The sequence below is a fragment of the Muntiacus reevesi genome, chromosome 7 (assembly GCF_963930625.1).
Source record: "Muntiacus reevesi chromosome 7, mMunRee1.1, whole genome shotgun sequence".
Taxonomy (NCBI): domain Eukaryota; kingdom Metazoa; phylum Chordata; class Mammalia; order Artiodactyla; family Cervidae; genus Muntiacus; species Muntiacus reevesi.
Window position 1 is genome coordinate 83,755,420 of NC_089255.1, and position 26,537 is coordinate 83,781,956.

Here is a 26,537-nt window from a genome sequence, read left to right on the forward strand (position 1 = left end):
GTAAATCGTTTATTGAAGTCGGTGCCCATTTTTCTATTGCCTGTGCAACTTTTTTCTAAATCAGTGAGTTATCTAATTATTATTTATAACTAAAATGTATTGAGCATTTAGAACTTTCATATGAGGACACAGGCGTCAGAAAGGCTAAGCAGTCTGCCTAATTCTTAGAACCTTGCATGACACAGAGTGAAGACTCAGTAAATACTTGCGCTCTTTGTTATCAATCTTTGTATTCTACTGCGCCTGGCGCAGTGCGGTGCTTTGCACGTAGTAGGAGCGGGATAAGTGCTTGTTAACATATACTGACACTTGGCACCCGGCACAGTGCGGTGCTTTGCACGTAGTAGGAGCGGGATAAATGCTTGTTAACATACACTGACACTCGGCGCCTGGCGCAGTGCGGTGCTTTGCACGTGGTAGGAGTGGGATAATGCTTGTTAACATATACTGACACTTGGCACCCGGCACAGTGCGGTGCTTTGCACGTAGTAGGAGCGGGATAAATGCTTGTTAACATACACTGACACTCGGCGCCTGGCGCAGTGCGGTGCTTTGCACGTGGTAGGAGTGGGATAATGCTTGTTAACATATACTGACACTTGGCACCCGGCACAGTGCGGTGCTTTGCACGTAGTAGGAGCGGGATAAATGCTTGTTAACATACACTGACACTCGGCACCCGGCACAGTGCGGTGCTTTGCCCGTAGTAGGAGCGGGATAAATGCTTGTTAGCATATACTGACACTCGGCGCCTGGCGCAGTGCGGTGCTTTGCCCGTAGTAGGAGCGGGATAAGTGCTTGTTAACATACACTGACACTCGGCGCCTGGCGCAGTGCGGTGCCTTGCGCGTAGTAGGAGCGGGATAAATGCTTGTTAACATATACTGACACTCGGCACCCGGCACAGTGCGGTGCTTTGCACGTAGTAGGAGCGGGATAAATGCTTGTTAACATATACTGACACTCGGCACCCGGCACAGTGCGGTGCCTTGCGCGTAGTAGGAGCGGGATAAATGCTTGTTAACATATACTGACACTCGGCGCCTGGCGCAGTGCGGTGCCTTGCACGTAGTAGGAGCGGGATAAGTGCTTGTTAACATACACTGACACTCGGCGCCTGGCGCAGTGCGGTGCTTTGCACGTAGTAGGAGCGGGATAAATGCTTGTTAGCATATACTGACACTCGGCACCCGGAACAGTGCGGTGCTTTGCACGTAGTAGGAGAGGGATAAGTGCTTGTTAGCATATACTGACACTCGGCGCCTGGCGCAGTACGGTGCTTTGCACGTAGTAGGAGCGGGATAAATGCTTGTTAACATACACTGACACTCGGCGCCTGGCGCAGTGCGGTGCTTTGCACGTGGTAGGAGTGGGATAATGCTTGTTAACATATACTGACACTCGGCGCCCGGCGCAGTGCGGTGCTTTGCACGTAGTAGGAGCGGGATAAATGCTTGTTAACATATACTGACACTCGGCACCCGGCACAGTGCGGTGCCTTGCGCGTAGTAGGAGCGGGATAAGTGCTTGATAGCATATACTGACACTCGGCGCCTGGCACAGTACGGTGCTTTGCACGTAGTAGGAGCGGGATAAATGCTTGTTAACATACACTGACACTCGGCACCCGGCACAGTGCGGTGCTTTGCACGTGGTAGGAGTGGGATAAGTGCTTGTTAACATACACTGACACTCGGCGCCCGGCACAGTGCGGTGCTTTGCCCGTAGTAGGAGCGGGATAAATGCTTGTTAACATATACTGACACTCGGCACCCGGCACAGTGCGGTGCTTTGCACGTAGTAGGAGCGGGATAAATGCTTGTTAGCATATACTGACACTCGGCACCCGGCACAGTGCGGTGCCTTGCGCGTAGTAGGAGCGGGATAAATGCTTGTTAGCATATACTGACACTCGGCACCCGGCACAGTGCGGTGCCTTGCGCGTAGTAGGAGCGGGATAAATGCTTGTTAGCATATACTGACACTCGGCACCCGGCACAGTGCGGTGCCTTGCGCGTAGTAGGAGCGGGATAAATGCTTGTTAGCATATACTGACACTCGGCACCCGGCACAGTGCGGTGCCTTGCGCGTAGTAGGAGCGGGATAAATGCTTGTTAACATATACTGACACTCGGCACCCGGCACAGTGCGGTGCCTTGCGCGTAGTAGGAGCGGGATAAATGCTTGTTAACATATACTGACACTCGGCACCCGGCACAGTGCGGTGCCTTGCGCGTAGTAGGAGCGGGATAAATGCTTGTTAACATATACTGACACTCGGCACCCGGCACAGTGCGGTGCCTTGCACGTAGTAGGAGTGGGATAAATGCTTGTTAACATATACTGACACTCGGCACCCGGCACAGTGCGGTGCCTTGCGCGTAGTAGGAGCGGGATAAATGCTTGTTAACATATACTGACACTCGGCGCCTGGCGCAGTGCGGTGCCTTGCACGTAGTAGGAGCGGGATAAGTGCTTGTTAACATACACTGACACTCGGCGCCTGGCGCAGTGCGGTGCTTTGCACGTAGTAGGAGTGGGATAATGCTTGTTAACATATACTGACACTTGGCACCCGGCACAGTGCGGTGCTTTGCCCGTAGTAGGAGCGGGATAAATGCTTGTTAACATACACTGACACTCGGCGCCTGGCACAGTGCGGTGCTTTGCACGTAGTAGGAGCGGGATAAATGCTTGTTAACATACACTGACACTCGGCGCCCGGCACAGTGCGGTGCTTTGCACGTAGTAGGAGCGGGATAAATGCTTGTTAACATACACTGACACTCGGCGCCTGGCACAGTGCGGTGCTTTGCACGTAGTAGGAGCGGGATAAATGCTTGTTAACATACACTGACACTCGGCACCCGGCACAGTGCGGTGCTTTGCACGTAGTAGGAGCGGGATAAATGCTTGTTAACATACACTGACACTCGGCGCCCGGCACAGTGCGGTGCTTTGCACGTAGTAGGAGCGGGATAAATGCTTGTTAACATACACTGACACTCGGCGCCCGGCACAGTGCGGTGCTTTGCACGTAGTAGGAGCGGGATAAATGCTTGTTAACATACACTGACACTCGGCGCCCGGCACAGTGCGGTGCCTTGCGCGTAGTAGGAGCGGGATAAATGCTTGTAAACATGCACTGACACTCGGCGCCCGGCACAGTGCGGTGCTTTGCACGTAGTAGGAGCGGGATAAGTGCTTGTTAACATACACTGACACTCGGCGCCTGGCGCAGTACGGTGCTTTGCACGTAGTAGGAGCGGGATAAGTGCTTGTTAACATACACTGACACTCGGCGCCCGGCGCAGTGCGGTGCTTTGCACGTAGTAGGAGCGGGATAAATGCTTGTTAACATACACTGACACTCGGCGCCCGGCACAGTGCGGTGCTTTGCACGTAGTAGGAGCGGGATAAATGCTTGTTAGCATATACTGACACTCGGCACCCGGCACAGTGCGGTGCTTTGCACGTAGTAGGAGCGGGATAAATGCTTGTTAACATACACTGACACTCGGCGCCCGGCACAGTGCGGTGCTTTGCACGTAGTAGGAGCGGGATAAATGCTTGTTAACATACACTGACACTCGGCGCCCGGCACAGTGCGGTGCTTTGCCCGTAGTAGGAGCGGGATAAATGCTTGTTAACATACACTGACACTCGGCGCCCGGCACAGTGCGGTGCTTTGCACGTAGTAGGAGCGGGATAAATGCTTGTTAACATACACTGACACTCGGCGCCCGGCACAGTGCGGTGCTTTGCACGTAGTAGGAGCGGGATAAATGCTTGTTAACATACACTGACACTCGGCGCCTGGCGCAGTGCGGTGCTTTGCACGTAGTAGGAGCGGGATAAGTGCTTGTTAACATACACTGACACTCGGCGCCTGGCGCAGTACGGTGCTTTGCACGTAGTAGGAGCGGGATAAGTGCTTGTTAACATACACTGACACTCGGCGCCCGGCGCAGTGCGGTGCTTTGCACGTAGTAGGAGCGGGATAAGTGCTTGTTAACATACACTGACACTCGGCGCCCGGCGCAGTGCGGTGCTTTGCACGTAGTAGGAGCGGGATAAATGCTTGTTAACATACACTGACACTCGGCGCCCGGCACAGTGCGGTGCTTTGCACGTAGTAGGAGCGGGATAAATGCTTGTTAACATATACTGACACTCGGCACCCGGCACAGTGCGGTGCCTTGCGCGTAGTAGGAGCGGGATAAGTGCTTGTTAACATACACTGACACTCGGCGCCTGGCGCAGTACCGTGCTTTGCACGTAGTAGGAGCGGGATAAGTGCTTGTTAACATACACTGACACTCGGCGCCCAGCGCAGTGCGGTGCTTTGCACGTAGTAGGAGCGGGATAAATGCTTGTTAACATACACTGACACTCGGCGCCCGGCACAGTGCGGTGCTTTGCACGTAGTAGGAGCGGGATAAATGCTTGTTAACATACACTGACACTCGGCGCCCGGCACAGTGCGGTGCTTTGCACGTAGTAGGAGCGGGATAAGTGCTTGTTAACATACACTGACACTCGGCGCCCGGCGCAGTACGGTGCTTTGCACGTAGTAGGAGCGGGATAAATGCTTGTTAACATACACTGACACTCGGCGCCTGGCGCAGTGCGGTGCTTTGCACGTAGTAGGAGCGGGATAAATGCTTGTTAACATATACTGACACTCGGCGCCTGGCGCAGTGCGGTGCTTTGCACGTGGTAGGAGCGGGATAATGCTTGTTAACATATACTGACACTCGGCGCCTGGCGCAGTGCGGTGCTTTGCACGTGGTAGGAGCGGGATAAATGCTTGTTAACATACACTGACACTCGGCGCCTGGCGCAGTGCGGTGCTTTGCACGTAGTAGGAGCGGGATAAATGCTTGTTAACATATACTGACACTCGGCGCCTGGCGCAGTGCGGTGCTTTGCACGTGGTAGGAGCGGGATAAATGCTTGTTAACATATACTGACACTCGGCGCCTGGCGCAGTGCGGTGCTTTGCACGTGGTAGGAGCGGGATAATGCTTGTTAACATATACTGACACTTGGCACCCGGCACAGTGCGGTGCTTTGCCCGTAGTAGGAGCGGGATAAATGCTTGTTAACATACACTGACACTCGGCGCCTGGCGCAGTACGGTGCTTTGCACGTAGTAGGAGCGGGATAAGTGCTTGTTAACATATACTGACACTCGGCACCTGGCACAGTGCGGTGCCTTGCCCGTAGTAGGAGCGGGATAAGTGCTTGTTAGCATATACTGACACTCGGCGCCTGGCGCAGTGCGGTGCTTTGCCCGTAGTAGTAGCGGGATAAATGCTTGTTAGCATATACTGACACTCGGCACCTGGCACAGTGCTGTGCCTTGCCCGTAGTAGGAGCGGGATAAGTGCTTGTTAGCATATACTGACACTCGGCGCCTGGCGCAGTACGGTGCTTTGCCCGTTTTAGGAGTGGGGTAATGCTTGTTAACATACACTGACGCTCGGCACCCAGCACAGTGCAGTGCTTTGCCCGTGGTAGGAGGGGGGTAATGCTTGTTAACATACACTGACGCTCGGCGCCCTCAGCTCTGCTCCTGGATGTGCACCAAAGTCACCCTTTAATGCCCGCCTTTGTCACAACCACTGTTTTAGCCCGGATGAGTCAGCATTGCCTGGACTCTACATGATTTCCCCAATATGTTTTTAATGATTCTTTTCTAAAACTCTGTAAAGTCAGTTTATTTCCCTCATTTCATTTCTAGGTAACAAACCTGAATTTGGCAAGCAGCGTCATAAACAGAAGCAGTGCTTCAACTCCCCCCACACTTCGGCCTATCATCAGTCCCAGTGGCCCAACGTGGTCAATACAGTCAGACCCCCAAGCTCCTGAGAGCCGCTCCACTCCTCCTGGAAGCAGGTATGTAAGGGGCATGGAGCCAGCATGTGGGTCACACAGAGGCGGCCTGTCCTGCCCAAGTCATTCCCACTTTGAGTTGCCTGCACAGACACCAGGAAGACAGATGCCTCCCTCCACATGTCCTAATCCTCTGATGCTTGGATACAGGGCCTCGTTTTACCTGTAAGACAGTTTTTGGCCAAATCAAATGAAAAGAAAATTTCTGATACAGTTTAGCAGTTTACTTCCAGGCTGAAAGAGCAAGACTTTTTACTGTTTTTTTTTTTTATAATTGGAGGGTAATTGCTTTACAGTGTTACGTTGGTTTCTGCCTATACAACCACACACATGAATCAGCCACAAGCATACAAATGTCCCCTCCCTCTTGAGCCTCCCTCCCACCTCCCGCCCTTCTAAGTGGTCACAGAGTGCTGGGTGTGAGTTCCTGTGTTACACGGTAGCTTCTCACTAGCTGTGCGTATTACATATGGTGATGTCTGTGTCGGTGTTACTCTCTCAATTCATGCCATCCTCCCTTCCCCCCGCTGTGTCCACAAGTCTGTTCTCTGTGTCTGCATCTTTATTCCTGCCCTGCAAATAGCTTCATCTGTACCATTTTTCTAAATTCCATATATGCATTAATATATGATACTTGTTTTTCTCTTTCTTCACTCTGTATAACAGGCTCTACCTTTGTCCACCTCACTAGAACTGACTCAGATTCATTCCTTTTTATAGTTGAGTGATATTCCACTCGTATATGTACCACAACTTCTTTATCCATTTATCTGTCAATGGAGATCTTGGTTACTTCCATGTCCTAGCTATTGTAAATAGTGGTGCAGTGAACTTTGGGGGGCATATGTGTCTTTTTGAATTATGGTTTTCTCAGGGTATATGGGCTTCCTAGGTGGTGCTAGTGGTAAAGAATCCACCTGCCAGTGTAGGAGACACAGAAGACATGGGTTTGATCCCTGGGTTGAAAAGTTCCCTGGAGCAGAAAATGGCAACCTACTCCTGTATTCTTGCCTGGAAAATTCCATGGACAGAGGAGCCTGGTGGGATACAGTCTGTGGAGTCACAAAGAGTTGGATGTGACTAAGCACACACGCTCAGGGTATATGACCAGTAGTGGGATTGCTCGGTTGTATGGTAGTTTTATTCCTGGTGTTTTTTTTTTAAGAAGTCTCTGTACTGTCCTCCATAGTGGCTGTATCAAATTTCATTCCCACCAACTGTGCAAGAGGGTTCCCTTTTCTCCACATCCTCTCCAGCACTTTCTGTTTGTAGGTTTTTTGATGATGGTGGCCATTCTGACCAGTGTGAGGTGATACCTTGTAGTTTTGATTTGCATTTCTCTAATAATGAGCAATGTTGAACATTTTTTCATGCACGTGTTAGCTATCTGTGTGTCTTCTTTGGAGAAATGTCTGTTTACATCTTCTGTCCATTTTTCTGATTGGGTTGTTTTTCTGATATTGAGCTGCATGAGCTGCTTGTATATTTTGGAGACTAATCCTTTGTCAGTTGCTTCATTTGCAGTTATTTTCTCCCATTCTGAAGGTTGTCTTTTCACCTTGTTTTTGGTTTCCTTTGCAAAAGCTTTTAAGTTCAACTAGGTCCCATTTGTTTTTATTTCCATTACTCTTGAAGGTGGGTCATAGAGGATCTTGCTGCAATGTATGTCAAAGAGTATTCTACCTATGTGTTCATCTAAGTTTTATGGTTTCTGGTCTTACATTTAGGTCTTTAATCCATTTTGAGTTTCTTTTTGTGTGTGGTGGTAGGAAATGTTCTATATTCATTCTTTTATACATAACTGTCCAGTTTTCCCAATACCACTTACTGAAGAGACTGTCCTTTTTCCATTGCATATTCTTGCCTCCTTTGTCAAAAATAGGGTGCCCTTGGGTGCATGGGTTTATCTCTGGGCTTTCTATCTTGTTCCATTAATCTGTATATCTGTTTTTGTGCCAGTACCATACTGCCTTGATGACTGTAACTTTGTAGTATAGCCTGAAGTCAGGAAGGTTGATTTCTCTACCTCCATTTTTCTTAAGATTGCTATGACTATTCGGGGTCTTACAAATTGTGAAATATTTTGTTCTAGTTCTGTGAAAAATGCCATTGGCAATTTGATAGGGATTGCATTGAATCTGTAGATTGCTTGGGTAGTAGAGTCATTTTCATAATTTTGATTCTTCGAATCCAAGAACCTGCTATATCTCGTCATCTGTTTGTGTTGTCTTTGATTTCTTTCATGAGTATCTTATAGTTTTCTGTTTATAGGTCCTTTGTCTCTTTAGGTAGGTTTATTTCTAGGTATTGTATTCTTTTGGTTGCAGTGGTGAATGGGATTGAGTCCTTAATTTCTCTTTCTGATTCTTTGTTGTTAGTGTATAGAAATACAAAGGATTTATCTGTGTTGATCTTGTATCCTGTTACTTTACTAAATTCATTGATTAACTCTAGTAATTTTCTGATAGAATCTTTAGTATCTTTCTATGTGTAATATCATATTATCTGCAAACAATGAGAATTTTACGTCTTTTTTCCCAATCTGGATTCATTTTATTTCCTTTTCTTCAGTGATTGCATGGCTAGGACTTCGAAAACTATGTTGAATAATAGTGGCAAGAGTGGGCACCCTTGTCTTGTTTCTGATCTTAGAGGATGTGCTTTCAGTTTTTTACCATTGAGGATAATGTTTGCTGGGGATTTGTCATACATGGCCTTTATTATGTTGAGGTAGGTTCCTTCTTTGAAGAGTTTTTATCATAAATGTGTGTTGAATTTTGTTCAGAACTTTTTCTTCATCTGTTATCATATGATTTTTATCTTTCAGTTGGTTAATATGGTGATCACATTGATTGATTTGCATATATTGAAGAATCTTTGCATCTTTGGGGTAAACTCCACTTGATCATAGTGTATGATCCTTTTAATGTGTTGTTGGATTCTCTTTGCTAGAATTTTGTAGGATTTTTGCATCTATGTTCATCAGTGATACTGGCCTATAATTTTCTTTTTTTGTGATGTCCCCTTGTCAGATTTTGGTATCAGAGTGATGGTGGCCTCATAGAATGAGTGTTCCTCACTGTACAGTTTTCTGGAAGAGATTGAGAAGGTTAGACATTAGCTGTTCTCTAAATGTTTAATTGGCTTCCCAGGTGGCGCTTGTGGTAAAGAACCTGCCTGCCAATGCAGGAAACATAAGAGATGCCAGTTCGATCCCTGGGTTGGGAAGATCACCTAGAGAAGGGAATGGCAACCCACTCCAGTATTCTTGCCTGGAGAATCACCATTGACAGAGGAGCCTGGTGGGCTACAGGTCCATAGGGTTGCAAAAAGTTGGACACAACTGAATTAACTGAGCATGCAACCATTTGATAGAATTCACCTGTGAAGCCATCTGGCCCTGGACTTTTATTTTTTGGGAGATTTCTGATCACAGTTTTTATTTCAGTGCTTCTGATTGATCTGTTCGTAATTTCTATTTTTTCCTGGTTCAGCCTTGGAAGGTTGAACTTTTCCAAGAATTTGTCCATTTCTTCCAGGTTGTCTGTTTTATTGGCATATCAGTTCAGTTCAGTTGCTCAGTCATGTCCAACTCTTTGAGACCCCATGAACTGCAGCACGCCAGGCTTCCCTGTCTATCACCAACTCCCGGGAGCCTACTCAAACTCATGTCCATTGCGTCAGTGATACCATCCAAACATCTCATCCTCTTCCTTTGTCGCGCCCTTCTCCCATCTTCAATCTTTTCCAGCATCAGGGTCTTTTCAAATGAATCAGTTCTTTGCATCAGGTGGCCAAAGTATTGGAGTTTCAGCTTCAGCATCAGTCTTTCCAATGAATATTCAGGACTGATCTCCTTTAGGATGGACTGGTTGGATCTCCTTGCAGTCCAAGGGACTCTCAAGAGTCTTCTCCAACACCACAGTTCAAAAACATCACTTCTTCAGCACTCAGCTTTCTTTATAGTCCAACTCTCACATCCATACATGACCACTGGAAAAACCATAGCTTTGACTAGATGGGCCTTTGTTGGTAATGTCTCTGCTTTTTAATATGCTGTCTAGGTTGGTCATAACTTTCCTTCTAAGGAGCAAGCATCTTTTAATTTCACAGCTGCAGTCACTATCTGCAGTGATTTTGGAGCCCCAAAGATTAATGTCTGTCGCTGTTCCCATTGTTTCCCCACCTATTTGCCATGAAGTGATGGGACCAGATGCCATGATTTTAGTTTTTTGAATGTTGAGTTTTAAGCCAGCTTTTTCACTCTCCTCTTTCACTTTCATCAAGAGGCTCTTTAGTTCTTCTTTGCTTTCTGCCATAAGGGTCGTGTCATTTGTGTATCTGAGGTTGTTGATATTTCTCCTGGTAATCTTGATTCCAACTCATTCTTCATCCAGCCCGCTGCTTGTAGAAGTCTCTTCTGATCCTTTGTATTTCTACATTGCCTGTTGTCACCTCTTCTTTTATCACTTCTAATTTTGTTGATTTGAGTCTCCTCCCTTTTTTTCTTGATGAGTCTGGCTAATGTTTTGCCAATTTTGTTTATATTCTCAAAGAACCAGCTTTTAGTTTTATTGATCTTTGCATTGTTTCCTTTTTTTTTTTTTTCATTTATTTCTGCTTTGATGTTTATGATTTCTTTCCTTCTACCAACTTTGGGGTTTGTTTGTTTGATTTTTTGGGGGGGGGGTTCATCTTTTTCCAATTGCTTTAGGTGTAAGGTTAGGTTATCTGTTAGATATCTTGTTTCTTAAGGTATGATTCTATTACTATAAACTTCCCTCTTAGAACTGCTTTTGTTGCATCCCATAGGTTTTGGGACAGCATGCTTTTGTTGTCATGTGTTTCTAGGTCTTTTTTGATTTCTTTAGTAACCTATTGGTTATTTAGAAGTGTATTGCTTAACCTTCATGTATTTGTGTTTTTCACAGTTTTTTTCCTGTAATTTATATCTAGTCTCATTGTGTTGTGGTCAGAAAGGCGCCTGATACAATTTCGATTTTCTTAAATTTACCAAGGCTTGATTTGTGACACAATATATGATCTATCCTGGAGAATGTTTGTTCCTTGTGCACTTGAGAAGAAAATGTGTTCTGCACATGGATGGAATGTCCTGAAGACGTCAGTTCTGTACATTTTGTCTAATGTATCATTTAAGGCTTGTGTTCCCATATTAATTTTCTGTCTGAATGATTTGTCTATTAGTATAAGTGGAGTGTTAAAGTCCCTTACTATTATTGTGTTACTGTCGATTTCCGCTTTTATGACTGTTAACAGTGTTTGCCTTATGTATTGAGGTGCTCCTTTGTTGGGTGAATAAATACTTACAATTGTTATGTCTCCTTGATCCCGTGGTCATTATGTAATGTCTTTCTTTATCTCTTGTAGTATTCTTTATCTTGAAGTCTGTTTTGTCTGATATGAGAATTGCTATCTGGCTCTTTTATTCCCATTTGCACGGAATGTCTTTTTCCATCCTCTCATTTTTCAGTCTGTATGTGTCCTAGGTCCGAGGTGGGTCCCTTGTAGGCAGCGTGTATATGGGTCTTGTTTTTGTATCCATTCAACTACTCTGTGTCTTCTGGTTGGAACGTTTGATTCATTTATATTTAAAATAACTATTGATATATATGTTCCTATTGGTATTTTCTTAATTGCTTTGGGTTTGTTTTTGTAAGCCTTTTCCTTCTCTTGTGTTTCCTGCCTATAGAATTTCTGTTAGCATTTATTGTAAAGCTTTTTTGGTGGTGCTAAATTCTCTAAACTTTTGCTTGTCTATAAATCTTTTGATTTCTCCATCAATTTTGAATGAGATCCGTACTTAGTAATCTTAGTTGTAGATTTTTCCATTTCATTACTTTAAATATATCTTGCCATTCCTTTCTGGCCTACAAAGTTTCTGCTGAAAGATCAACTGTTAACCTTATGGGATTTCTCTTATATGTTACTTGTTGTCTTTCCCTTGCTGCTTTCCCTTTTTGTTTAATTCTTGTTAGTTTGATAAATATGTGTTTGGCATGTTTCTTCTTGGGTTTATCCTGTATGGCACTCTCTGCATTTCTTGGACTTCATTATTTCCCTTCCCACGTTAGGGAAGTTTTCAAATATAATCTCTTCAAAAATGTCAGACCCTTCCTTTTTCTGTTCTTCTCTGTATAATTAAAATGTTGGTACTGTCCTAGAAGTTAATATTGTCCTAGAAGTCTCTGAGACTATCAGTTCTTTTCATTCTTTTTATTCTTTATTCTTCTCTTAAGCAATGATTCCTACCATTATACCTTCCAGCTCACTTATCTGTTCTACCTCAGTTATTCTGCTATTGATTCCTTCTAGAGTATTTTTAATTTCAGTAATTGTGTTGTTTATTACTGTTTACTTATTTTTTATTTCTTTTAGTTCCTTGTGAAACGTGTTAAATGATTCTTGGCCTTTATTCTATTTTCAAAATTTTGGATCATCTTTGAAAATAAAAGTGAAACTCTCTGTTGTGTCCAACTCTTTTTGATCCCATGGACTGTACAGTCTATGGAGTTTCTCCAGACCAGAATACTAGAGTGGGTAGCCTTTCTCTTCTCCAGGGGATCTTCCCAACCCAGGGATCAAACCCAGGTCTCCCACATTGCAGGTGGATCCTTTACCTTCTTAGCCACCGGGAAGCCCAAGGATACTGGAGTGGGTAGCCTATCTCTTCTCTAGCAGATCTTCTTCCCAGGAATCGAACCGAGGTCTCCTGCTTTGCAGGTGGATTCTTTACCAACTGAGATATCAGGAAAGCCCTGGATCATCTTTACTGTCATTATTCTGAATTCTTTTTCAAGTAGTTTGCCTATTTCCTCTTTGTTTATTTGGTCTTGTTCCTTCATCTGCACAATATTTCTCTGTCTTTTCATTTTGTGTAAAATACTGTGTTTGAGGTCTACTTTCCTTAGGGTATAGGGTCATAGTTCCTCTTGCTTTTCGTCTCATGGGTGAGGTCGGTCCAGTGTCTTGAGTAGGCTTCATGTTTGAAGGGACTTGTGCCTGCATTCTGGTGGGAGGAAGTGAGTTTTTTCCTTCTGATGGGCAGGGCCATGTGAGCTGGTGTATTTTGGGGTGTCTGTGGGAAGCCTGTCTGCTGATGATTGGGTTGTGTTTCTGTTTTGCTTGTTGTTGGGTAAGGTATCCTGTGCTGGGTGCTGCAGGCAATCGGGTGTTGCTGAGTCTTGATGTAGGTGGAGGCGTCTGTGGGAGTTCTCACTGATGAATACTCCCTGGGGTCAGGAGTTCTCTAGTGTCCTGTACTCAGCACTCCCACTCCAGAGGCTCAGGCCTTACTCTGGTCAGGCAACCGAGATCTCACAAGCTGTTTTTATGCCAGTGCTGCTGCTGCTGCTAAGTCGCTTCAGTCCTGTCCGACTCTGTGCGACCCCATAGATGGCAGCCCACCAGGCTGCTCTGTCCCTGGGATTCTCCAGGCAAGAACACTGTAATAAAAGGGATTAAAACAAACAAAAACCCAGGAGACTAAAAATGAACCCCAGACAAATGGTAAAAGCAAAATTAGACAAATAAAAACCAAAACAAAGGAACATACACACATACGACACATACCACACACACGTGAAACCAAAACATACCAAAGAAAATAAAGTTCAAGAGAGTGACCTGGCGAACAAAGGAAACCAAAAATAATATCAAAAAAACAAAACTAACTAAAACAATAAGCAGAAAACAAGACCAAAGCAGAGTGTCAACTGAGGAATAAAGCAAAGAAAACAAAAGAAACAAACATGGTGAAAAAAGAAAAACAAATAGAAAAGCAAAGTTAAGTCAAAATATATAAAAAAGATACATATTAAAGTAAAACTTCAAGAAGAAAAACAGCAACAACAAAAAAACATAAAAAACTAAAACAGAAGTTCAGTTATAGAAGTAAAAATATATAAAAGAAATAAAAAGTGTGTTAAAAAAGAGATAATAATATCCACAGCAACAGAAATAAAAGAATATTCAGAACCCACTATAGATGGAATAAAAATATAAGAATAATAATAACTATTTTTCTCAGGTCTCAGCTGTCAGCATCCTCACCCCCGACCCCACCTCACTGCTTGAGCCACCCCCACCTTCGCATTCTTAGGAGGCCCTTCAGTACTCAGGAGGGCTGGGCTCCGGACCTGCTTTGGGGACAGTTCAGATTCTGATCTGGCCCTAATCCTATGTGTGCTTGCCTCCAATGTCCAGAGCTGCCAGAGCTAGAGAATTTTCTTTTGTAGGAATACTCATTACCCTTTTATATATTCCATAGACAGAGAGTCTACCTAGTTGTTCTCGTGGGTTTAATTTACAGCTTATACAGCTTTTAGAAAGTTTTTTGATCCTCTTCCTTAGTCACTCCATCCCTGGAGCTTAATTGTGGTTTTATCCCCACCTCTGCATGTGGGTCATCCACAGGAGTTTGCTTCTGAGGCTGCCCTGGAGGCCTTGAGGTCTGCCCCAGTGAGGATCAGGCCTGGAGGTGGCGCAGCTGTTTGGATCACATGGACCCCGGCAGGACCAGGTGCATAGGGAAGCCAGTGCCCATGGGTGCAGGAGATAGGGTGCTGTTGGGATTGTTTTCTAGCCTCTGGCATCTCTGCCCCAATGAGGGCCAAGCATGGAGGTAGCCTAGCTGCTTGGATCGCGGGGATCCCAGTGGCATATACTGTGTTTAATCCTTGCTCATAGTCAACATTTTCATGTATTGACTTATGATATTTTCTCCTTGTCTCCTAATTCTTTTTTATACCTTCTACTACGCTGTGTTTCAATAATTTTGGATACTCTCTTTCTTTTGAAAAAGAGTTTTATATATTTTTATGTAGGTTGTCTAATTAAACTCGGACTCTCTGGACAATGTTCATTTGGAAAGTGGGAAGGAAATTCCCTCTATGTAGTTGAGCAAAATGGGGGAGGATAAAATGCAAATAAATTCTGGCCATAAAGTCAGCAACTTCTACTTTAAAAAAGAAACCACTCTATTGAAATCTAGTCTCCGTCTGTATTTTAAGTCTTCCTGTATATAAAAAAAAGAAACAGATTCCCAGTCCATCTTGGCTCTAATGGCTATTAAATATGGGTTTAATTGTATCTGTCCCTGAGTCAGATGACCTAGAGGGTAATGTGACTGTTACGACGAAGTATTCCAACCAGCAAAGATATGTTGTTCCCTCCAAATAAAGAGGCTCTCCTTCAAATGTCCCACCGGGTCCCCACCCCCAGGCCAGCACGTCAGCCCCTGCCAGCCAGCCACCTCTCTGGATGCTCCCCTGCCCTGAGGAGCGGTGACCGGAAGGCTCAGGCATGGAGGAAATACCTAATTGTTGTCCAGGTATCTATTGCCATTAGAATGATGACTTAAGGAACTAATTTGGGAAGCAGAGCCTCTGCCCAGGAAGCGAGATAAACATAAGCACATTACATCATGCTCTGGTACAGTGTCTTTCATACCAGTGATCATTGTGGTCAAGGGTGAAAAGAAGCATCTTGATTCAGAATTAGGAAGTGTTGAAGACCACGAGGCAGGACTTTTGAAGATAGGCCATCCTCCCACATGCTTCTCTTCACAGAAGTCTCTCCTTTGGTGATTTACAGTTACAGAGTAATCACATTCCTAAAACATAAATCGTAAAAAAGAAATTCTGTTTATGCCACAGAGCTTTATTTTCCATATAAAATATTTCCAAATATTCCATTTTCATTTTACAATCTGAACCTTGTTTCTATGGAAAACATTTTCTCCACAGTCTTGGATATATTGTCTTTATCCAGGACTGCAGTTGTTTTCCATGTGATAAACAATGTCAAGACTGTACATTTTGGTCAGACACAGCATGCGGGATCATATCCTCAGCCAGGGATTGGGAATTCCATGCCCTTTCCAGTGGGAGCAGATTCTTAATCACTGGACCACCAAGGAAAGTCCTGAGTTTTTGCATTTTTTATAGTTTGTATTTGGAATAAACAATTATGGCTGGGTTTAGAGCCTTCTCTTGGTGACCCTTGTTAATGCTGAGACACAGAACAGTGGAGGGATTCGTCCAGGTCAGAGGCAGGACCTAGGGCACAGTGCTGTGAATGGCCTGCTCCCAGTGAGGCTGTGCTCGTGGGCTGTGGTAGAAATGGCACACGATACAGTCAGTGTCACGACCGCTGGCACCAGAAATAACCCCTGCAAAGTTCCCTGGTCTTTCCCTTTGGGGGTTAGTTGTACCCTAATATCCCTGTCTTCACCTCTTCTTCAAGTTCGAGGTCAGTTTCTAGGCCCCATTCTAGTCCAGGTAGCCCTAGAAAATCTCCCCCTACCCCCAAACAACCTCTGGTTGCCGGGACAGCCTGGACGCTCAGCTTGTGAGGTCCAATTCCGTGGGGGATTCCCAGAGAGAGCCACTCAGAAGCAGCCCTGAGTGAATTCTCATGAGGTCCTTCCAGAACTGGCAATGACGTGGGCCCCAGCCAGACGTCCCTCAAGCATTCTGCTCTGTTCCAGGCCTCAGTTTCTTTATTTACCTGGTAAGTCACTGTTTTGTGAATATTTATTTAGTTTCTTATTGTTCCTTCCTTAGTAGTAAGGGTGACTAAGTTTAATGAATAAGAGCTTAGTAGCTTAGAGTTGTGAGTTTTATTACTGGTTTTGACACTAAGTGACCCTAAACTATTCATTTAATCTTTTTATTGGATAAGCATACTTACACATAAACTGGCCTGTTTTTGAGAGCTTTTAGGTTGTCCTTAAACCGCTTTGATCTCCCTGGAAGTGGGTGCTAAGTAAATAAAAGGTACTCTTACGTGTCCATCCACAAAAGCATCGGTGGATTCCAGTGCTGATAAACTCTCATAATTCACTCGACCAGGGGCTGCCCTGTAAACAGTGAAAAGACGTAAAGAGATCCACTGCTGGCTGTACTTTTCATCTGCATATTGGAGGATTCAATGACTTGGTAGCCACAGGAATGAAAACTAGTGACTCACAAGAGCTCTGCAAATAGTGTTATTTTTCATTTCCCTGTGGTGTTGCTATTGTTCTCAATTTTATGGATCACACAAGTTTTCACCAGACAACCTTGTTCTTCCCCCGCTGTTTTGAAACCATCCCAAGTATAGCCCAGGGCTGTCGTCTCCCATTGGGTCAGTGTGAGCTCAGCCCAGCTCCTCAAATCCCTCGGTTCCTCTGGTCTGTCTGGAGTCCCTGTTGGAGCTTTGTTGTGGGAGAGGAAGGCAGAGAGCCCACGCCTTGCCCAGACAGTCTGAGGCCTGGCCATGGAGCTTGCAGTTCCCTAGACACTCGGAGCTGGACTTGGCCAGCCATTCCTCTGTTGTTACTTTTCAGAGGTAATAAGTGAGATTAATTGCAGGCCAATCTCCAGAAGAGAATGTAGTCAGGGCCAAATGCAGTCACATGTTTAGAAACCTGAGGTGTGCCTCTGAACAAGGCTGATTGAGACCGATACAATCCACGATGCAGGTACCAAGTTTTTGCAACCTCTTTTTTTCTTAAAGGGGTTGTATTTGACTTCTATATACTGATGATGTTGTTGTTATTTAAGTAGCTCAGTCATGTCCTAATCTTTTCTGACCTCATGGACTGCAGCCCACCAGGCTCCTCTGTCTGTGGAATTCTCCAGGCAAGAATACTGGTGTGGGTGGCCATTCCCTTCTCCAGAGGATCTTTCTGACCCAGGGATTGAACCTGGGTCTCCTGTTGCAGGCAGATTCTTTACCACTGAGCCACCTGGGAAACCCCTAGATGCTGATACCTGGGTATGAAGCTTTTCTTTAGCCAATGAAATGGCTAGGGTTTTTCAAGCCACCTTTTAATTATCCATTTTTCTGGGCACTCGGGGAGTTATTCAGAGCTGAGAATTGACGTTGAGAGGCACCTCCTCATTACTGCCAGCCTTGCACGGCACTGGACTACGTCAGGGAGGAGCACTTTCTAGGTGAGGAGTGCATCTTTCTTTGGGAGACCTGGAAGGGTTACTGTAAAGTTTTGGCTGCTGCTTGGAATGATTTGGGAAGAACAGGGCCTCAGACAGCTTGGCAGGAGCCTGACGCTCTGTTTTTTTCCAGTCCAGCCCTTCCTTGTGGATCGAGCTGTCAGGGAATCCCACGAATGTCTGGCTTCTGCCCCTTTGTATGTTTTTCCAGCATTTGTCATTGAATTATTTTTATCCATCTCTGGCTTTTTCACACACATAACCTGGGGATTTGTCTGTTCCTCGATGTTAAAGGTGTGGGGGAGGTTGAAGGCACAGCCCTGAGTCTGTTCCTCCTTTTTGTGACATTGTAGACCAAGGCTGCTTGGCCGGGTGGCTTCCACTCTGGAAGACAACTGTATTTTAGAACTTTAAATTCAGTACTGGGGAATGGGGTACAATGAAGCCACAAATCTTGGAAATTTGGGCACTATTTCACATTACCTTATTCCTCTGCCCGCTTACTTTTTGGTAATAAATTATAGTCTGGTCCCTTTCTTTTACCTAATTTTTTGGGACCAATTTCCAGAGATTTTGATACCAGTTCAGATAATACTTTTTTCCCTTCTTTTAGATTATTTTTTTGTGAATGTTCGTAGAGACTCAGGACTCTGACTTCCCACCATTTCATTTTTAGTTAGTCTTCAGAAATACTGAGTTTATTTTCTTTAAAAATAAACCCTCTATTCATTTGCTGTGCATTAGGCATTGTGTTAGCACACACCACCTGGGGATTTGTCTGTTCCTCGATGTTAAAGGGGGGGGAGGTTGAAGGCACAGCTGTGAGTCTGTTCCTCCTTTTTGTGACATCGTGGACCTAGGCTGCTTGCCCAGGTGGCTTCCACTCTGGAAAACAACTGTATTTTAGAACTTTAAAATTTAGAGTTCTAAAACTGTATTTTAGAACTTTAAAGCTGGTATGGAGTACTGACAAATAAGACAGAATTGTCCTGTCTCCCAGAGTTTACTGTCCAGGAACTATCTTCTGTTTTTAGCCTAGCGCACACCACTTTGTTATTGTTGTTATTGTTTAGTCTCCAAGTTGTGCTTGATTCTTTTGTGAGCCCATGGACTGTAGCTTGCCAGGCTCCTCTTCCCAGGCAAGAACACTGGAGTGGGTTGCCATTCCCTTCTCCAGGGGATCTTCCTGACCCAAGGATTGAACCCGGGTCTCCTGCATTGCAGCTGGATTCTTTACCACTGAGCCACCAGGGAAGCTCTGCAGGGGACTGGGTAGGGCCTAAAAGAGTTTCAAGACCTGGTGTTGGATCACTAAAAGGCTACCATCTGGCAGCAAGAAGGAGCCACATGCATGTGGAACGGTTAGGAATCTGCGTCGGGCAGCATATAACAAAGATTTACATTTGTGACACAAGCAAGTGGAAGAACGGGAGTACAGAAGAGGATGGAAGGGTTGGCCCTGCCACATGCTACAGTGTGGCTGAATCTTGAGGACATTATGCTGCATGAAAGGAGCCAGTCACCAAAAGACAAATACTGTAGGATTCCACTCCTATGAAGTTATCTAAAGTTGTCTAAATTGTAGAAACAGGAAGTAAAAAGGTGACTGCTAAGGGCTAGGGGAACAGAGGATGGGGAATTAGTATTTAATAACCATAGAGTTTCAGTTTTGCAAGATGCAGAAGTTAGATCTTTTGCATAGCAGTGTGACCATATGTAACACTACTGTACTCATAAAAATGGTTAAGACAGCAAATTTAAAGTCATACATTTCTTTAAATCATGATAAAGAGACTAGGAGGAGGAAGATACTAGGTTTTAAAAGACAGTCCCATAAGTAGGCAAAAAAATTACCAGAATGGAAAGGCTTTGCTTCCATTCTCTCCGTTTGTTTAGGGAAATTATTCTGGAACCAGTCCTTTAAATGCTTCTATTGGTATATTCTTTAAAAGCATGTTAACTTTATAGGGAAGGGGGCCATCAACCCCTATTAGCAAGATGGCATGGTGTAGTGAAAAGAGAAGGGACTTTAGAATTTGCCTTACTGAGTATGTGACCTCGAGCAAGTTAACCTAGCTTCTCTGAGCCACAGTTTCCCCATCTGCTTAAAAACACAGATGATAATACCTACCTCATTAAGTTGTTTCAAGATTTAGTTGAGTTGTGCATGTCAAAGCAGCCAATGTAATGCCTGGTTTGGGTGTAGATTCTTGATACCATTTAGTTCCCTTCCTGTGGGGAAAAAAAAAGGAAGAAACTTGGACTTGCCTGGGATGTGGGATTCCTCCACTCCTTGTCTTAGTATCTGGTTTAGAGGAAACTGGCCGTGAGCCACAGGCAGCGTGGAGGTGTGCTGCAGGAGATGCGGCCGCTGCAGCTGAGGAGTGGAGGGTATCAGAGTGGGGCCAACAGGAGAGACTTTCCTCTCTTTGACCCCTCTCTTGAAGGGTGACTTCTTTCTACTCAAGAGGCCCTTCCTCTCTGCTATCTTCTCCCCAATGTTGAAATTTCCATTGCGGCTCAGTGTTCCAGCCAGTAAACACTCATATTTTCCATCCATCCTGGGGGTCGAGCTTTGGGAGAGCTTTTCTCTGGAGGAGTTTGGAGCTTATAATTTTGTACTTTATCCTGTTATATAAACAACACTCTGTAGCCAAAGAGCACAATCACAAAAAGAAACCACTTTGGGGGTGGTGGGGGGGTGGGGGGTGGGGGAGTGCGGCCTAAAAGCCAAAAGGAAACTCTTGCTTGTTCAGCGTGCTGCCGAAGTGATAGTTCTCTCCTTGTCCTCCTTCCGTTCCCAGAAAATGCAGTTTACCTGACCGCCTTCCTCCTGAGTTTTCGCTTCCCCCGCTCCTTCGCCTGAGTCTCGCCCGCCTCTGGCACACCCGTGATAAAGGCGCGGCGTCCTCTCGGCTGCTTTTCTCGCTCAGCCAGACACGCGGCCTCTCAGGCGTTAGCTCTGTGTCAGTTCAGGCCCCGGGACAGTCTCGTCTCTCCCGCACCCAGAGAGCCGAGCGCCATAGGCGTCTGTGCCAAGGCCAGCATGGCTGGACTTCTGCCTCTTTGAAGGAATGCTGGTAAAGACTTTGGAAGTGTGTCAAAGCTCGCTGGCTGGACCTCATGCCGGGGCCTAGGCAAAGGAAGTTCGGGAATGTTTGGGCCCAGACTCGGGCGTGAAAGACGGGGAGCTTTTCTTATCTACAAGTCAGAATAAAATGCAGCTCGCTTTGTGGTTTGCCAGTGTAGCATGTTTCCAATTTAGGTTGCTTCCCCCCCGCCCCCCCCAAGCATCTAAGGTAAACCACCTTAGGTACAGCTCCTCGGGATTAGCACGCACACCTGCACACTCAGACACATACAGAGTCATTGTTAGAGGCGAGACCCTCTGCTTTTTAGCCACTCGCTTTGTAATTTGATATCCATCCACAATTGATGACTGTTTTGGTTTTAAGAGGACTGAATGACAAGAGTCCATGTACAAACAGAATGAGACTCCTTTTCTAGAATTAGGAAGTTTTATCAGAGTTACTTAATTCATATTTCTGTTTCTCACACAGTTTTTCTATCATCTTTCCCATGTAACTGGTTACCAGCCCTGACAGAGTTGAAAAGATGCACAGTGGTGAAGAAACACTGTATCTTTCTTTCTGACTCCTGTAGAGAAACACTGATGATCCATGTTACAGCTTACTTAATGTTGACTCAACACATTTAGGACAACCAGCTGGCTTCCCTGAAACCTTTAGCTAATAAAGACCTCAACCTACCCTCATCTTTTTTAGCTTGTCTTTGTGCTAAAAAACTCTCAGCATGTTACTGACCAAATACAAAGAAGATATCAATTCTTTATTTTTAAGTTCTAGGGTTTAAAAGGCTAAAAGGAAAAAACCCTCTTGATTCTGTATTTTAATAAAACAGTAGACTTGTAGTATCTGATAAGTAGTAAAGATTCTCTCATCCCTGCAGCCATTTTGCAGAGCAAAAGTTTGATGTAAGTTCTGGTTTGGGTGTAGATTCTTGGTACCAGTTCTTTTTCCAGAAAAGAATAACACAAAATTAGACTTGCTTAAGATACAGTATTGCTGTACCACTGAGTTTAGATGCAGCTGGCCACTGCACATGTGAAGTGTCGTATTGTATCACAGTAGAGAAAGCAGTTATACCTAATCTCTGAGGTTTACGTTACTTGCTTTTATTGTGAAGTGAGGATCCATGTATTAAAATTTTGATTACAAACTATTAAAATGCTCCTAAGGAAAAATAGAGAAGCTCCACTTAAAAGGTAACATTTTAATATGGAACCAAGTGTTCTTTGGGAGATGAGAGTAGGGCTGGAGGTGAGAGAGGCAGCATATGAGAGTTTAGGAATTCAGAGTGTCACATGGCAGGCCCAGGTGTTCATAATAAGTAACAGTAGAACTCTTGTCCTAATTGGACCATTCTTATGCTTTAGAGGCAATAAAGGGATGTTTTTTGGCTTTCATGAATTATCAGGCTAAGACTTGTATTAATTTGGCTTCAAAGCTAATAATCAATACCATGTTTGCCTGGTTTTATAAAAGAAGTTTTACTGTCTTTATGTGATGAAAGTGAAATATGGATGCATCTCGGTAATGTGACAATAATCTAGAAATCTTTAGATGAGAAAATCAGGCTTTCTGGTCCCACAGTTAAGGAAACCATAGGGGGGTGGTGGTCATAAATAGGTTGTACTTAAAGGCTACAGGAAATCAAATTATGTTCTTGTGAAGTTGGGTTGCACCAAGGAAAATTGAGTAGATGAAAAAATCTGTCTATGTTATTAGTGTTCTCAAATATCTTGCTAGCTGCTTGAACCCAAACACTGACATTTGAAATCCAAGACCCTAAGAGAAGAGTTTTGTTACCTTCTTCACCAAATATTTAGTATATTGAAATACTTGAAAAGAAAGGTGAAACTGGTAATAAGTAATGTTCCAGCTGGGAAATGGCTTCATCTGGTAGTTGTTAAAACAATGTTATCCTAAAAAAGTTAACATGTTACCGAATATCTCCTAAATGCAAGGCAGGGGGCTGACTCTGAAGGAGGCAATAGACGGGGTCTCCTTGTCCACAAGGAGGAAATTTGATAGTCATTTAAGTTATTAATACAAGCAGGGTAAGGCAATATGTACTTAATTGTAGACAACGAGGACTATGCTGTGAGTGGTACACCTTCAGAGGAGAAATAGGTCACTCTGCCTGGAGAAAGTGGCAAAAGCTTCATGGTAAAGAAAAATGACTCTGGAAGGGTAACTAAGGCTTGGGTAGGCAGAGAGGCTAAAGTTACTCATTTAAGAGATAACTGCGCGCTTACTCTGTGCTTGACTCTATGTGAGTGTCTATGAGATCAAGAAATGTGTGGCATGCTCATGTACGTTTGAGCTGACACTCAGCAGGACTGTCTGGAGAATACTTCCCTGACAGAATTTTTGGCACATGAAACACGGAGCAAGTGATTAAAGTGAAGGGTGTACGGGCTCAGGGCATGCATGTGTGCTCAGCTGATTCAGCATTGTCCGACTCTTGCGACCCCGTGGATTGTAGCCCACCTGGCTCCTCTGTCCATGGGATTCTTTAGGCAAGAGTACTGGAGTGGGTTGCCATGCCTTCCTCCAGGGGATCTTCCTGACTGTGGAATAAAACCCACATTTCTTAATCTCCTGCATTGGCAGGCAAGTTCTTTACCACTAGCGCCACCTGGGAAGCCCTTATATGGGCTCAGAGGTGCTCGCAATTCAGGAAAGGCACTAGAGATGGGTAGATCTGCAGAGGAAGGGTTTAAATACAGTCCTAGATTATATGTAGTCTACAGACTGGTGCAGGAAAGGGGAGGGAGAAAAAGAGAGGTAATGTACAAGGGGTTTCAGGCATTTTCAAGGGACAATCAGTAGGAACCAGTCTGGCTGATAAAATGTATTAAAGTGATAGAAACTGAAATCAAGGTGGGTCCTAACTGTCAAAGAGATTTTTCAGTTCATTCAACTAAAAAAGTCTAGAAATTGATATTGGGGCTTTATGAAGCATCAGTCATACTTTCTGATTCCTCTAGGTCACAAGTAAGTGAGAAACTATAGTAAACAAAATCAAAGATAGCAAAATACTGATTTATTACTGATAAAGATAAGCTGGAGATTATGTCTTGAAAATATGATACAAATGGGCTTCTACTTTTCAAGGTTGTTTTTCTAATTTGCCTTGTTTATTTTAAAGATTTTCTTTGTATTTTGTTAATTCTGATAATGATAACAAAATTTTTAAGGAAGAAATAAAAGGAGCTTCCAATGTACCGCAAACATAAAAAGAAAAACAAAACAAAAAATCATTTTCAAGGTGAATACCTGTACCTGGCCCAAATCTACCTTTCCAGTTTTATTCTTCACATATTTAGTTCCAGCCAAATGCGGTGGATCAAAATGGTACATTTTCCCATCCTTATACCATTCTGTAATGCTTATCCTATTAGTTTCCTGTGATTATACTTCATGAAAGTGTAAGCTGTCTTATTCACTATTGTATCCCAGTGCCTTGGTAAACACTAGGCACTTAAACATAAAGAATAAATATTAAGTAAAAGAAAGAATGAATGAATGAACAGACTCCCTGCTCCTCACCTATGTCTTTGCATGTACAAACTCTTTCCTCCTACAAGGCTCAGCTCAGCTTAGGCTTTCTGCAACCTTCCCTGATGACATCCCAAGAAAATATTAGATTTTCTCTTCCTTCTATTCCTCATCAACCAAACACATGTTCCTAAAAGGTATAATTCAGAGGAAGCTCTGGCTTAGTGTCCAATTTTAATTCCCAGAGAACTGATCTTTGTGGCTCTTCCTAGCCTGATGATATGAACACTAGGGAAAGAAGTCCTGTTTCTTCTCCATTGAGTTCAAAGCTCACACAGCCACCTTCCCAAGTCTTCAGGTCCCGTCAGTTCTTTCTAGGTATCTGAGATCAAAAGTGCCCTACAAGCGAAAGGCTCTCTGGCCTTGGGAGGGAGGGGGCGGGGAGAGGTGCTCTTGGAAGAGGCAGGATGCGAAAGAGGAAAAGGCAGAGACCCTTATTTTTACCAACATCCTCCCCACCCCACCAGACCCACAGGAATCTTGAGAGCCACTCCTAGAAGGTACTTAGGAGTGAAAGGACATCCAGCGTCTTTGACAGCCTAGTATAGGATGGCTGTCTCTTTACTTTCAGCCTTTTCACATTGGTTGACTAATAAGTTGTGATGTTTACTGAATATGTGTATATGTGTAATGTTTCAGATTTTTGGTGTTTTTTGCAGTAGTTCCTCTCCTCTCTGTCCTCTATTTGATAGACTTATATTCGGCCCTCCACAGGTCTGCATCCTTGTAGTGTGTAGAAGTATTTAGGGAAAAAAAAAAATTCAGGAAGTTCCAAAAAGCAAAATTTGAATTCTCTATAGTCCAGTAACTGTTTACATAACATTCACATTTTATTAGGTATTAGAAGTGATCTGGGCTTCCCAGGTGGCGCTAGTGGTAAGGAGCCGGCCTACCAATGCAGGAGACTGCAGAGACGTGAGTTCAATCTCTGGTTCGGGAAGATCCCCTGGAAAAGGGCCTGGCAATCCACTCCAGTATTCTTGCCTGGAGAATCTATCTGTTTACCTCTGCTATCACACATACCACTCCTTCTTGTGTTATAGTTATCTGTATACTTGTCTTACCTCCTGTATTAGAGTGTAAGCTTTTGAGGGGCAGAGACCGAGTCTTACAAATCTTTATATCCTTACACTTTGCTGTAATAAGTGCTCAGTAAATGTTTGGGGAATAAGTGGCTAGATCATTGCTATCCAATATGGTAGCCACAAGCCACATGTGGATTTAAAAATGTTTAATTAAAACTAAATAAAATGAAAAGTTGAGTTCCTCATCATGCTAGCCACATTGCAAGTACTCAAAAGCCACATGTGGCTCGTGGCTACCATACCGGGCAGCGCGGTACCATACCGCACCATACCACACCATACAGGACGGGATGGTTGACCCAGAAGGTTCAAATATGTGATAAAGACCCAAACTTGTCAGCGCAGGGGAAAAAAAAGTACAAAGAAAGGCATATTCTTGATTAGGCTCTTTTGTTTAGATCTAGAGATTTACCACAGATGCTGTTCTTGAACTAATTTGTGGTACTGGAAGGGGCATATTTTAATACCTTGGGAATCTCAAAAGCTCAGAGCTTCTGAATTACTAGTGTTTAACCAATTACTAGTGTTTAAGCAAGAGCTGGGCTGACTGAGAGGAAGGGGCTTTTTAAGCAAATCCTCGCATTATTATTTTATTTTCTGGGATACGCCCTTGACTAGTTGGTGGGGAGAGGTCTTGCTTCCCTCCACTTACCCAGCCCCCAGGCCCCCACCTGCCTGGCTGGCAGTTCTTGCTTGGCCTACAGAGTTGCCAGAGCCCTGGGGAACAGAGCCAAACATGCGGAAGTGGTTACGTGTACCAGCTCCCAGGGAAGCTGCGGCTCGCAGGGGGCGTGGGTGGGGTCCTGCCTGATGGCTTTTCAAAGAAGCCAAATCTTTGAAGTTTTGTTTCAGCAGCTGCCAGGTATGCTGTTTCAGCACTTCACAGATTCCCTCACTGTGTTCCCATATCACATTTTTTTCTTTACTATGTGTGCATAGAGTACACAATGGAACTT

General features: G+C 44.3%; 1 protein-coding gene across 11 annotated transcripts in view; it reads left to right on the plus strand.

The window, feature by feature from the left end:
* Positions 1-26,537, plus strand: part of TTLL5 (tubulin tyrosine ligase like 5) — a 404,612-nt gene that overhangs the window by 247,802 nt on the left and 130,273 nt on the right. For all 11 annotated transcript variants that reach the window (XM_065940163.1, XM_065940162.1, XM_065940173.1 and 8 more), the window contains one exon: positions 5,747-5,901. In XM_065940163.1, the coding sequence (XP_065796235.1) occupies positions 5,747-5,901 (155 nt within the window). The remainder of the gene's footprint in view (positions 1-5,746; positions 5,902-26,537) is intronic.